Raw genomic sequence first — 13,236 nt, 5'->3', positions numbered from 1 at the left:
TACATCCACTTATAACCTCAGTATTGGATTTTTTTTCTCTGCACAATTCCTTTTTTCAATAATTTTTTAAAGAATTATATAAAACAGATGAAATACAAAAACCAACACAAAAATATATATTTTAAAAAAAGTATGGAACACTCCCCCAAAAAGATAGTAAGAAAAAAACTTTCTCCTTTATCCCCAGCAAACATATTCAACATTAACAGCTTATCGCTGTTTCTTAAAATATAACCAGATACATCTTCATCCCATATCTCATCCATTTTTTATGAATTCCTCTCTAAATCTTCTGTTCTTCTTGTTAATCAGCAAAGGTCCAGTAAAATTAACAAAATTAACAAAAATTAACAAAAATTCCTAACAATATAAGTATAGTCAGCTGTGACCAGGGGGGGCATTTGCCCAGGTTCGCCTGGTACACCAGTTGTGTCCCTAACTGAACCGGGAGGCCCTCACAACAGTCACTCGTGCCCTTGTGACCTCTAGGCTGGAATACTGCAATGTGCTCTACATGGGGCTGCCCTTGAAGAGCATTCGGCGACTTCAGCTAGTCCAGAATGCGGCCGCGCGAGCGATTGTGGGTGCACCTCGCTTCACCCACGTAACACCTATCCTCCGCGAGCTGCACTGGCTACCTGTTGATCTCCGGGTGCGCTTCAAGGTGCTACTTATCACCTATAAAGCCCTTCATGGTAGTGGGCCTGGGTACTTGAGAGACCGCCTACTGCCAATTACCTCCACTAGACCGATACGATCGCATCGATTAGGCCTCCTCCGAATTCCATCTTCCAGCCAGTGCAGACTGGCAACTACCCGGAGGAGAGCCTTCTCGGTGGCTGCTCCGACCCTTTGGAACGAACTCCCCGTGGAGATTCGGACCCTCACCACCCTCCAGTCCTTCCGCGCCGCTTTAAAGATCTGGCTGTCCCAGCTGGCCTGGGGTTAAGATTGTAGCCCCACCCGAACTGTGTGACTGTTGTGCTCTTTTTTTTAACATGTTGTATTGTCCACTGTTTGTCTTCCCCCCCCCCTTTTGAATTGTGAGCCGCCCTGAGTCCCCCCAGGGAAAAGGGCGGCATACAAATAAAGGAAACTAAAAAAAAAACCTAACTAAAAAATATAACCCCCCTTTTCATTTAATCTAAATCCCCCTTTCACTCCTCTCTTAACAATTAAACATTGTGCATACATAAAAATAAAAGCTATTAAACATTACCAGAAACAATAAACCTTTCTCTGCAGAGTTCCATCAACAGTTTTGTCTCAATTTTAATGGTATACCTTGCCAAATCTATGTTTTTCTGCTGTCTGTATATATGATCTTTCTGCTCTCTCCATAGTTCTGTTATACCTGATGTATTCATTCACTTTAACTCAAATCTTCTCTTCATGTCCTCCCCACATACTGGTTTTCAAAACTTTTAATTCCTTAAATTAGTCTGTTCCAGGGATACCATGTTCCTTATCTTTTTGCATATATGGGTACTTTGTAATGATATCTACCTATCTTGTATTTTTCATTTCGTACTTATCCTAGCATGTCTTGTCTAATGTTGTCTTGGATCCAAAATACGGTAACTAGTCAGTAGTAGGAATTGTATCACTAAATAACAAATCAACCTGGCCCTGCTAATATGACCACTGGTGAGGGATGCTGGAAGAAGCAGCACATGAAAATATTCCTCCATAATTCCACCAGAGATGGGGGAGCCCTGCCATTTTCACTAACTCACCTTCATTTATGCTGCACAAATTACTATTGGAATTTTCAGGAAGTATCAAAAGCTGCGAGCAAGGAGAGGTACAGGAACACTTAACCACAGGCAAACTGTTCATTGTTCCTAGGTTCAAAGTCTAACCTTCTAAGCTTGAGAGAGAAGCTTATAGGATAGACAATGTAGCCTTTGTTGGTGTTGTAGAAATAGATAAAAGTTATAGATGAAAATAATTTCCTGTCTCAACTCAATAGTTTAAACCAGAAAGAGTATGCAACAGTACTAACTAAATATGTAGAATCTGATTGAGTGAGAAAAGTTATTCAACTATAATACCAACTTGATCTAATATTATTTATTGAAATAACAGTAATCCATAAAATTCATGTTGGCCTCTGTTTCATATACATTGGTTATGAGCCTTTTGGGAGCACTGCTCTGTAGCTTCTAAAGCTTAAGGCTCTTTCATAAGAACTACACTCATATGTACCATGTAGGTGTAGCTCCTGCCAAATCTCCTTTACTCTGTTTTTGACTGATGAAAGGATGTTTATCTTTTAAGTTCTTTGAGATTCTCTAAATCTTCTTATTTTTAATTTTAATATTATGCAAACACATTTTAATGGAATATAGAATAGAATTCTTTATTGGCCAAATGTGATTGGACACACAAGAAATTTGCCTTTGATGCATATGCTTTCAGTGTACATAAAGAAAATAATAAAATATATTCATTAAGAATCATAAGATACAACACTTAGTGATAGTCATAGGATACTAATAAGCAATCAAATCATACTAGGAAACAATAAAACAATGTACATTGCAAAGATACAAGCAACATGGTTATAGCTATAAGTGGGAAGAGATAGGTACTAGAAAGGATGAGAAGAATAGTAATACAGTCTTAGTAAATAATTGGACACTGTTGTGGGAATTAGTTGTTTAGCAGAGTGATGGCATTCAGGAAAAAACTCTAGAAGTTGAAACAATTTATGTCCAGGATGTGAGGGGCAGTAGATATTTTCACAGCCCCATTTTTGCCTCGTGCAGTATACAGGTCCTAATGGAAGGCAGGTTGATAGCAATTGGTTTTTCTGCAATTCTAATTATCCATTGAAGTCTGTGTATGTCTTGTTTGGTTGCAGAGCCAAACCAGACAGTTATAGAGGTGCAGATGACAGACTCAATAATTCCTCTGTAGAACTGAATCAGCAGCTCCTTGGGCAGTTTGAGCGTTCTGAGTTGGCGCAGAAAGAACATTCTTTGTTGTGCTTTTTTCACAACATTTTTGATGTTCGGTGTCCATTATAAGTCTTGAGATATGATAGAACCTAGAAGCTTGAAGGTCTCTACTGTTGATATGAGGGAGAGGGGTATCCATTACTCCCCCAAAAATAAAAGTGAAGAATATATCATTGCGAAAAATAAATATTAATTCCATCATTTACATATTACTGCAAATGATATTAATAATATTTATTTTAAAATAATATAACATCACAGCATTAATAATATGGTAATATTTACTTAAAACAGACTTAAGATCACAACACAAGAATTCAAGCAAATATTCTACTTTCAAGTGCAAAATCTTTATATAACCAATTTAAGATGACAAATATCTGATTTGTATGTGATTTGTTTTGGTGGTGATGGTAGAAACATGTTTTCCGTGAAGGCAGAACTATCTTCACTTGTTGGTTGTTTTGGAAATGTTCACTAGACTTCCTGTCAAAATGAGAACCAGCTCTCAAACTGATCATTTATGAAGAGGAAATAAAAGATAAATATTGGAGACAGATTATCCTGTAGAAAGGAAGCAAGTTATCTTGACCCCTTCCAGTCCGGCTTCAGACCTGGTTACAGCACAGAAACCGCTTTGGTCGCATTGACCGATGATCTCTGGAGAGCCAGGGATGGAGGCCATGCCTCCATCCCTGGTTCTCCTTGACCTCTCGGCAGCTTTCGATACCATCGACCATGGTATCCTTCTGCGACGACTGCGGGAGGTGGGAGTGGGAGGCACTGTTTTGCGGTGGTTCTCCTCCTACCTCTCGGACAGGTCGCAGTCGGTGTTGGTTGGGGGGCAGAGATCGTCCCTGAGGCCCCTAACTTGTGGGGTGCCGCAGGGTTCGGTCTTATCCTCCCTACTATTTAACATATACATGAAACCGCTGGGCGAGATCATTCGGAGGCACGGGATAAAATACCATCAATACGCGGACGATACGCAGTTGTATCTGTCCGCCCCGTGCCAACTCAATGAAGCGGTGGACGTGATGAGCCAGGGTCTTGAGGGCGTTAAGAACTGGATAAGAGCTAACAAACTGGTACTCAACCCGGACAAGACCGAGTGGCTGTTGTGTTTCCCTCCCAATAATTTGGCCAGTGTTCCATCGCTCAGGCTGGGGGGTCAAATTCTACACCCCTCAGATAGGGTTCGCAACTTGGGAGTCCTCCTGGACCCACAGCTGACTTTTGACCACCATCTGTCGGCTGTGACCAGGGGGGCATTTGCCCAGGTTCGCCTGGTACGCCAGTTGCGACCCTACCTGAACCGGAAGGCTCTCACAACGGTCACTCGAGCCCTTGTGATCTCTAAGCTGGAATACTGCAATGTGCTCTACATGGGGCTGCCCTTGAAGAGCATCCGGCGACTTCAGCTAGTCCAGAATGTGGCCGCGCGAGCGATAGTGGGCGCACCTCGGTACGCCCACATAACACCCATCCTCCGCGAGCTGCGCTGGCTACCTGTTGATCTCCGGGTGCGCTTCAAGGTGCTACTCACCATTCATAAAGCCCTCCATGGTAGTGGATCTGAGTACTTGAGAGACCGCCTTCTGCCGATTACCTCCCTTCGTCCCATCAGATCGCACAGAGTGGGCCTCCTCCGAGTTCCATCCGCCAATCAGTGCCGACTGGCGACTACGCGGAGGAGAGCCTTCTCAGTAGCAGCTCCGACCCTTTGGAACGATCTCCCCGTAGAGATTCGCACCCTCACCACAGTCCAGAGCTTCCACACAGCCCTCAAGATCTGGCTATCCCGTCAGGCCTGGGGATAAGATCTTCATACACCCCACCCGAATGTTGAATGAATGTTGTGTTTTATTGCTATTTTTATTTGTATCCACATATTATTTTACGTTCTGTCTTGCACTCCCTTCCCATGAGTTGTAAGCCGCCCTGAGTCCCCTCAGGGAAAAGGGCGGCCTATAAGTGACAATAAATACAAATACAATACAAATAGAAAAAGTCATGGGTAGTCAACCTTTTTATACCTACTGCCCACTTTTGTATCTCTGTTAGTAGTAAAATTTTCTAACCTCCCATCGGTTCCACAGTAATGGTGATTTATAAAGTAGGGAAGTAACTTTACTTTATAAAATTTATAAAGCAGAGTTACAGCAAACTCCTACCACCCACCATGAAAGCTGGAACGCCCACTAGTGGGCGGTAGGGACCAGGTTGACTACCACTGATCTAAGTAGTTACTAAGAGCTAACACGAATGGCACATAATCAAATGACAGAACAAGTAAACTGTCTCTATTTGTAAAGATCAGCTTTGACTCAACACTTACCTGGAATAAATGGTAACTTTACTTATTTCAAGGAACATAGCATTACTCTCTATAACATGACTAGATTCAACTTTCTCCTTTCTTAGTAAAAAACATGTTCATACATTTAATAAAATTCAGTTAATTCTTTTGACTTCTTGGTTACATGTCATCTACTTGTGTAGCGTTTGTGGACACTTTGCTTCTTTTAGAAGGATGGCCAAACAGTTATTGTGCTTGGAATATTATTTGTGTAATTTTGGTCATTGTCATGTGCTGAATCTCAGATGGTATTTTTGCAAAGTATTGCTCTCAGGTTAAAAGTAGAACTTAACATATAGCAAGGAACACATCATTATTTCCACAATATGTATAGATTCAACATTTTTAATCTTAAATTATTTAATTTTTAATATTTTATATATTAATTATTGTATTTTTATCTCCATAAGACACATTTCCCCCCTCCACCCTAGAGTGGGTGGAAATGCCTGTGCATTTTAAGGAGCGAATATTGCATCACTGTGGTGTATTACCTCAGGGGTCCCCAATGGTGGACCAGTGCCAGTCCTTTGGTGCATAGCAGCTAGGCTGCGGTGGCTGGATCGTTTTACAGTGCTGAACTCAATATGTAACTTGCAGAGATCATAACAAAAAAACTGGTTACGTATCTTTAAGTGTCATTTATAAAGTCATACAAACTGCTCTCTTATACTACTGTACATAGTCTTTGTTTCTTAAGATTGCCTGCAATGGTTTTAGAAGCAGAAGTGAGTTCAGTGGGAGCCATGCCTAACACCATATTATGAATGGGTGGAGTTCACATCAAAAGCCCTTAAATTTCACTTGGGGCAACGCATATAATTATGCATGTGAATTGACAGATGATTACTTGAAAAACATATACATATACATATACCTACATATATATACACACACATATATACATATAATTATATATATATATATAGTCTTGAGAGTTAACAAAGTTGATACTATAAGATACAAAACTATTACAGAAGCTAGTTGTTCTGCTTCTGATACCACAAAGACTCCTCCCAGAAGGTAACAAAGGTAAATCACTTTTGTGCAATTAAAATTTTGTGCACAATGTCATTTCAAGCAATGGTATAACATTCTGATATTATTTATTGGCTGTTTGCTGGATTTCAGATCATGGCTGCTTTTTTTTCTTCACCTTAAATGTCCTTCAGTCATATTTGCATTCTACAGGCATTAACACCATCATCTACTCAAAAAGCAATTGCTAGTCTTTTATGTAAATTATTACTCTGCAGCTTTACTGCCAATCTTTATGGCAGTATGATTATGTTACATTCAAGCACTCCTTTTCAACAACACCTGATTTCAGAGGGCTACATACAATATCTGCTAATACTACTGGCATTCTCTTCTTTTCTCTTTTCCTATTTGCATTCCTTACATAACCCCAAGTCTCCTGTAGCGAGTTTCCAAATCTCTGGAGCAGATTTGGGAACACAGAGAAGTGGCGAATCTAAATCATTTGTTACAATACAACTTTAAGGTAGAAAATTAGAGAAATCACAAACACTGTCTGTCTACCTATCATATACCTGTCTATCTAAATTGAATTATTGAATTCAAATAACTTAATTTGATTTAATTTATTTGGTTTAAATTAGATCAGTAAGCACAGTTAGTAAATGTCAACTAATTCAAATTAGTAGAAAATAATGTTCTTAGGTGCTATGTGTCTATGTAGATTCTTAGTCATCCAGGTGCTTTCTTTCAAAAGGCAACTGGACTTTCTTGTTTTGCTTGAAGATGATTTGCTTTTCATCCACGAAGGTAGGTCCTACAGTTTTACAATGATAAAGAAATTTCATTATTTTTCATCTTACCTTTGCTTCCATCTCTTTTTACCCTAGAATTAAGTGCATACTGTTATAGATGACTGTCTTTCTCTCTGAAATGCACCTTTGGTCGGTGAAAAGCATCTTATATGTTGAAGGTAAAATAGATGTTATATGTCTTCCCAATTTTTAAAGAAACTTTCCAAACCATGTTAATATTAATGTGCATTGCACTTGGTTTCCAGACTCATACAGTGTACAAAAACTTGTTATTCATTCTCCAACAAGTGACAGCATTCATTATCCGATCAACACTATCTGAACAAAAAAATGTGATTTCTAACTTGATTTCCTAACTGTTTAAAACTGCAGAAAGAATACTTATCTGTAAAACTTTGAGCTGAAAGTGAGGTACATTGTCAGACTTCTTTGCTACTTATTTCAGAGATGATAAGATCCCAATTATGTAACATGAAGCAAACTTCTATCAAACTATTTAATATGATACAGTAGATACTCTTCGTTATGTATTGTGTTGTAATTGCAATAAAGATTTTTTCCCAGGTATTTACATGTATAGGTATGTGTATCTACATTATGTCTATATGAAATTGTCACTCATGCATTTGTGCTTGGCAACTTGAATTACTGTATATTTGTGTCACTGCATATTTTATTTTACCATGATGTGCAAAGAAATTTACTTGGTTTTAAATACAATAATTAAGGTTGTATTTCCTTAATTATCTAGACAAAGATATTGGTGTCTATCAGTACCATGAAAAGAAGGAACCAGGTAAAATTTTGACACTTATAATAAAAGTTATAATAAGATTACAGTTAAAAATTCAGCATTTCAAAAATTGTATGTTTTGTATTTTATGATTACATATTTATGCAGTATATTTACAACAATAGGTAATTTGATCATTAAGTGCCTATTTTATTCCAACAGTCATATCATAGTCTGAAACCTATATAATATCTAGTAAATCATATAATATTTAAGTCTGCATAACTTGTTAAGGTAATTTCTTAAGATTGTCCATGTGGACTTCTACATTATTTTTCTTGTATTTCCACTTCTCTTTCTTGTCCTGTTTTTATAGTATGGCATTTTATTTCCTGATGAGATTTCAGATATTTCTATAATTTTTGACTTCTTTGTTTTTGACAAAGATCTTGTCCAATTGTTGATCCCCCCCCCCCTGAATCAAAACTATTCCAAATTATTTTGCTCTACCACTAGTTAGCCATTAACTCTTCCTACTTTTAAATATTTTTTTTAATAAAAAAGTATACTTAAGAAATTTTAAATGTTTTGTATAAACATATAAAGTACAATATATTAAATTGGTAGATCCTGTTACATTTTATTTATTGAAGATCCAGTAGAGGGCAATGTAAATTCATAGGAATGCACTGATGTTGGTTTCCTGGATCTTCCTTTCTTGATATTTGAAATGGGCATTTCAGAGTGAATGATCAATTTTCTTTATCTGATTAAACTTTTTAATCCTGGAAGATTCATGATGGGCCAAAAGGTCTTTTCATCTAGAATGACTTCCTGTTTTGGTCCACATTAAAGTGGTAGTTTGTGTGAGCATTCCATGTGACCTCCACAAGCAACACAGACTGGTTTTGGTTTGGATTCAGTTGTCAAGTTAATTAGAATAAAACGTGTTTAGTGCCATTGTTGAAATTGCTTCCATTTTACAACAAATTTAGTGTACTAGAGAAGGAAAAAAATGTTATTTTTTACCAATCAAATCTTTATTACAGTTATAGACCAGCACTGTTTTTCCTTGTGAAATATCTCTTCTTTTCCAAAATATAAAATAGTAGCTTGCTGACAAAAGAAATTAAGACAGTTCAACTTCGTTTTTCTTCTTGTTGTAGAGCCACAAATGAAAGTTGGTTATTTATATGAGAAACAACAATTAGCAGAGTGTAAGAGCATTTTCTATTTTCTTGTTACTGCAAATAAATGTACAAATATGTAAATGTATGTTTTTCTTTCTTTTACATAATAAAAGCTAGTTCTATATAATATATGTAGAACTAGCTTTTCTAAATGAGATGCTGCTTTTTAAGAGAAATAGCAAGTTGTCCCAGAGATAGACTTTCTGTTTTTTGCATACCTTTTGGACTATAGTTCTTTTTGTTTTCATTCATTACAGCCAGGTTGGTGAAAACTTGTAATCCAAAACTTGTGGAAAGCACCAGGTTGCAAATATGGGTATTTTCTGTTGAACCTCATGAAGGAGATGGGTGGAGGGTGGAAGAACTATTACAAAAGAAAACATTAAGCCTGGCTCTCTATTTCTCTCAAACTATAACCTCCATGACTAATACTGATTCTTTCACTTCATATAGTGTGGGGATCCTCAGCACTCTTTCTTAAGATGAACCCACTCAATGGACTGATTCCACTTGAGATAAGCATCCTGAAGAAACAAGGGTGCTGAGACAAGCTGTGTTTTAAAGATTAAAACTTATGTCTTAAATTGAATCTAGGACCCTATTGGAAGCCAAGCAGCAATCAAATCAAAACTCTAATGCTACTAAATTGGTTCCCCCATTATTAAGCAGTCCATTGCTTTCAAAGGAAATTTAATTAGGATCTCCAAAACTTTCATGGCCCTTATCATATTGATACCTCACCTCAAATTGACAGATAAGTAGTTTCAGATAGAAGTTAAAACAGCATGAGAAAGAGGAATGAAGGCTGTTTCATTCCAGACTGGAGTAACAAGCACTCAACTGTTTTTGTTGCATGCACATTACATAGAATTGTTCATTCAGGAAGTAGTAGAACTACCATAATTTTCCCAGTTCAAATTATTTGTAAGTGGCCCAAATGAATGCCATGTTTAATGAAACGGAATGCCATTGGGACATCTAGTAGGGCCAGGAGAAGTACATTCCCTCTACTTCCCAACACAGATCGTCAACCAGGACAATCATTGCTATTTGCATCCAATGCCTGGGCCTGAATCCTGATTGGAAAGGAAATAACGCGTTTATTTCCTTTAGAATCTTTATAGTGGAACTCCTACCCCCTTGCCCATAATGTTTCCATGATAGGAAACAGAGATTAGAGATTGGATGGAGTTCCAACAAGGATGGGTGAAGAAATTACTGTTTCTGAAAAGTTTGAATCACTGCCTGGTTCAAGGAGAAAACAGTCACCTCCTGTATCCACTGATCTGCACACATCCCAAATAGCTGCCTGAAATGAGAGGCTGTCTTCAATCTTTCTCAAAGTAGATGATCTTGTAAGATGCAGCCTAAGTCAGTTTGCAAGACTTTGCTAAAGTGCCATTTAACTCTGAGAAATTGACATGGTTTTATCTCTGAAAATCCAGCAAAAATATCACAGTAGTCTGTAGGAAGTTCTCCCCATGTCTGTCCAGAAGGGTATGGGTAACGCTGAACAAACAAAAAGAAATAAATAAATATGCATCAGTACTGCTATTGCCATGGAATATTCCTGAAGTGGTATTATCTTTGATAACATTCTACTTGCTTTCTGCCATACTGTTCTAGATCAGTAGAGGGAGGGGCAGATACGGCGGGGACTTCAGGGCAGGCCATTACCGGGGAAGGAGGGTTCGCTACATTACAGAGATCCCTCCTTCCGGCCCTGGGAGTCCCACTCCGAGACCAGATGGCGTAAGTAGTCAGGACCCTGGTCTCAGGCTGTTGTCGCTAAATGCCAGGTCTGTTGTCCATAAAGCTCCTCTTGTCCGGGACTTAATTTTAGACGAGAGGGCAGACCTGGCATGTATTACTGAAACCTGGCTGGGCCCAGAGGGAGGAGTCCCCCTTGTAGAGCTGTGCCCAGAAGGATTTCAGGTGCTGCATCAGCCGAGAGCCCAGGGAAGGGGTGGGGGTGTGGCCGCCGTTATCCGGGAGTCGTTAGTTCCTCGTAGGGTCCCTGCTCCGGAGATTGTCGGGTGTGAGTCTTTGCTGTTAAAGTTGGACCTCAAGGGTCAAGTGGGGTTGCTGCTAACGTACCTGCCTCCCAACAGCGTTGCAGCAGCCCTCCCCTCGCTCCTCGAGTCGGTAGCCGAGCTGGCAGTTGAGTTCCCTAGGTTGATGGTCCTGGGGGACTTTAACTTGCCATCGCTCGGTGAAAACTCTGATGGGGCGCAGGAGTTCATGGCTTCCATGACAGCCATGGGCTTGACCCAAGTAATTCGAGGCCCAACCCACTCAGCGGGACACATGCTTGACCTTGTATTTCTCTCGGAGCAGTGGATTTACGATCTTGGTCTGAGGGGGAGCGACATCATACCCCTGTCGTGGTCAGACCATTGCCTACTGAGGCTCGACTTCCGGAGGCCAAACCCCCACTGTAGGGAGGAGGAACCGACCAGGTGGTTCCGCCCCAGGCGTCTTATGGAACCATCAAGGTTCCAGACAGAGCTTGGGGTTATTCCTGACACTTTCGCCCACAGTCCGGTGGAGACTCTGGCTGCTGCGTGGCACTTGGCAGCGTCAGAGGCCCTCGACCGGATGGCGCCACTGCGGCTCCTCCGAGGCGGCGGATCCCGGAGACCCCCTTGGTTTACCGAGGAGCTCCGGGAGATGAAGCGCCGGAGGAGATGCCTAGAGCACCGTTGGAGGTCCGATAAGTCCGAATCGAACCGAGCAATGGTAACCACCTGCACCAGGGAATATACTAGGGCACTTAGGGCAGCAAAAAGATCGCACATAGCCACCCTGGTCGCATCCGCTGAGTCCCGCCCAGCCGCCCTGTTCAGGATAACCCGCTCCCTATTGAACAAAAGGGAGACGGGGGAACCCCTGCAGGGCAGAGCTGAAGAATATGCCCAATTCTTAGCGGATAAAATTGCTCGGTTTCGGTCGGACTTGGACTCCACACCTGCAGTTCCAGCCGAGGCACAGGGGGATCAAGGAGAACAGCTCTGGGTTGAGTTTCAGGACGTTACCCCCGGGGATGTGGACAAGGCCATGAGAGCTGTAAGTTCCTCCACCTGTGTTCTGGATCCGTGTCCCTCATGGCTGGTTGTTAACTGCAGTGAGGTGACACGAGGCTGGATCCAGGCGGTTGTAACCGCCTCCCTTCGGGAGGGGAACTTCCCCGCCGCACTGAAAGCGGCGGTGGTGAGACCCCTCCTGAAGAAACCATCCTTGGATCCAGCTGTCCTCAATAGTTATCGTCCGGTCTCCAACCTTCCCTTCTTGGGGAAGGTCGTTGAGAAGGTGGTGGCCTTCCAGCTCCAACGGTCCTTGGAGGAAGCAAACTATCTAGACCCCTTCCAGTCAGGCTTCAGACCCGGTTACAGCACGGAAACCGCTTTGGTCGCATTGATGGATGATCTTTGGAGAGCCAGAGATGAAGGACATCCCTCCATCCTGGTCCTCCTTGACCTCTCAGCGGCTTTCGATACCATCGACCATGGTATCCTTCTGCGACGACTGCGGGAGGTGGGAGTGGGAGGCACCGTGCTACGGTGGTTCTCCTCCTACCTCTCGGACAGGTCGCAGTCGGTGTTAGTGGGAGGGGAGAGATCGTCCCCAAGGCCCCTAAATTATGGGGTGCCGCAGGGTTCGGTCTTATCCCCCCTACTATTCAACATCTACATGAAACCGCTGGGAGAGATCATCCGCAGGCACGGGATTAGATACCATCAATATGCGGACGATACTCAACTGTATCTGTCCGCCCCGTGCCAAATCAATGAAGCGGTTGACGTGATGGGCCGGGGTCTTGAAGCCGTTATGGACTGGATGAGGGTTAACAAGCTTGTGCTCAACCCAGAAAAGACCGAGTGGCTGTTGTGTTTCCCTCCCAAAGATTTGGCCAATATTCCAACACTCAGGCTGGGGGGTCAAATTCTACACCCCTCAGAGAGGGTCCGCAACTTGGGAGTCCTCCTGGATCCACAGCTGTCATTCGACCACCATTTAACGGCTGTGACCAGGGGGGCATTCGCCCAGGTACGCCTGGTGCGCCAGTTGCGACCCTACCTGAACCGGGAGGCCCTCACAACAGTCACTCGGGCCCTTGTGATCTCTAGGCTGGAATACTGCAATGTGCTCTACATGGGGCTGCCCTTGAGGAGCATCCGGCGACTTCAGCTAGTGCAGA

The 13,236-nt window shown here is 41.6% G+C and overlaps 1 protein-coding gene across 9 annotated transcripts in view; it reads left to right on the top strand.

Annotated features, from left to right (window-relative positions):
- WDPCP (WD repeat containing planar cell polarity effector) overlaps nucleotides 1-13,236 on the top strand; it is a 151,258-nt gene that overhangs the window by 31,664 nt on the left and 106,358 nt on the right. For all 9 annotated transcript variants that reach the window (XR_015696800.1, XR_015696799.1, XM_087716805.1 and 6 more), the window contains 3 exons: nucleotides 7,191-7,273; nucleotides 7,867-7,911; nucleotides 9,015-9,065. Coding sequence is in view for 7 of the 9 variants with exons in the window: in XM_087716805.1 (XP_087572931.1) it covers nucleotides 7,213-7,273; nucleotides 7,867-7,911; nucleotides 9,015-9,065 (157 nt within the window). In the remaining 2 variants the exon portion in view is untranslated. The remainder of the gene's footprint in view (nucleotides 1-7,190; nucleotides 7,274-7,866; nucleotides 7,912-9,014; nucleotides 9,066-13,236) is intronic.

Source organism: Thamnophis sirtalis, unplaced genomic scaffold, assembly GCF_051295495.1.
Source record: "Thamnophis sirtalis isolate CommonGarterSnake01/CBP01778 unplaced genomic scaffold, rThaSir2_p1.2 scaffold_5, whole genome shotgun sequence".
Lineage (NCBI taxonomy): Eukaryota > Metazoa > Chordata > Lepidosauria > Squamata > Natricidae > Thamnophis > Thamnophis sirtalis.
This window is presented reverse-complemented; position numbering and strand designations above follow the sequence as displayed.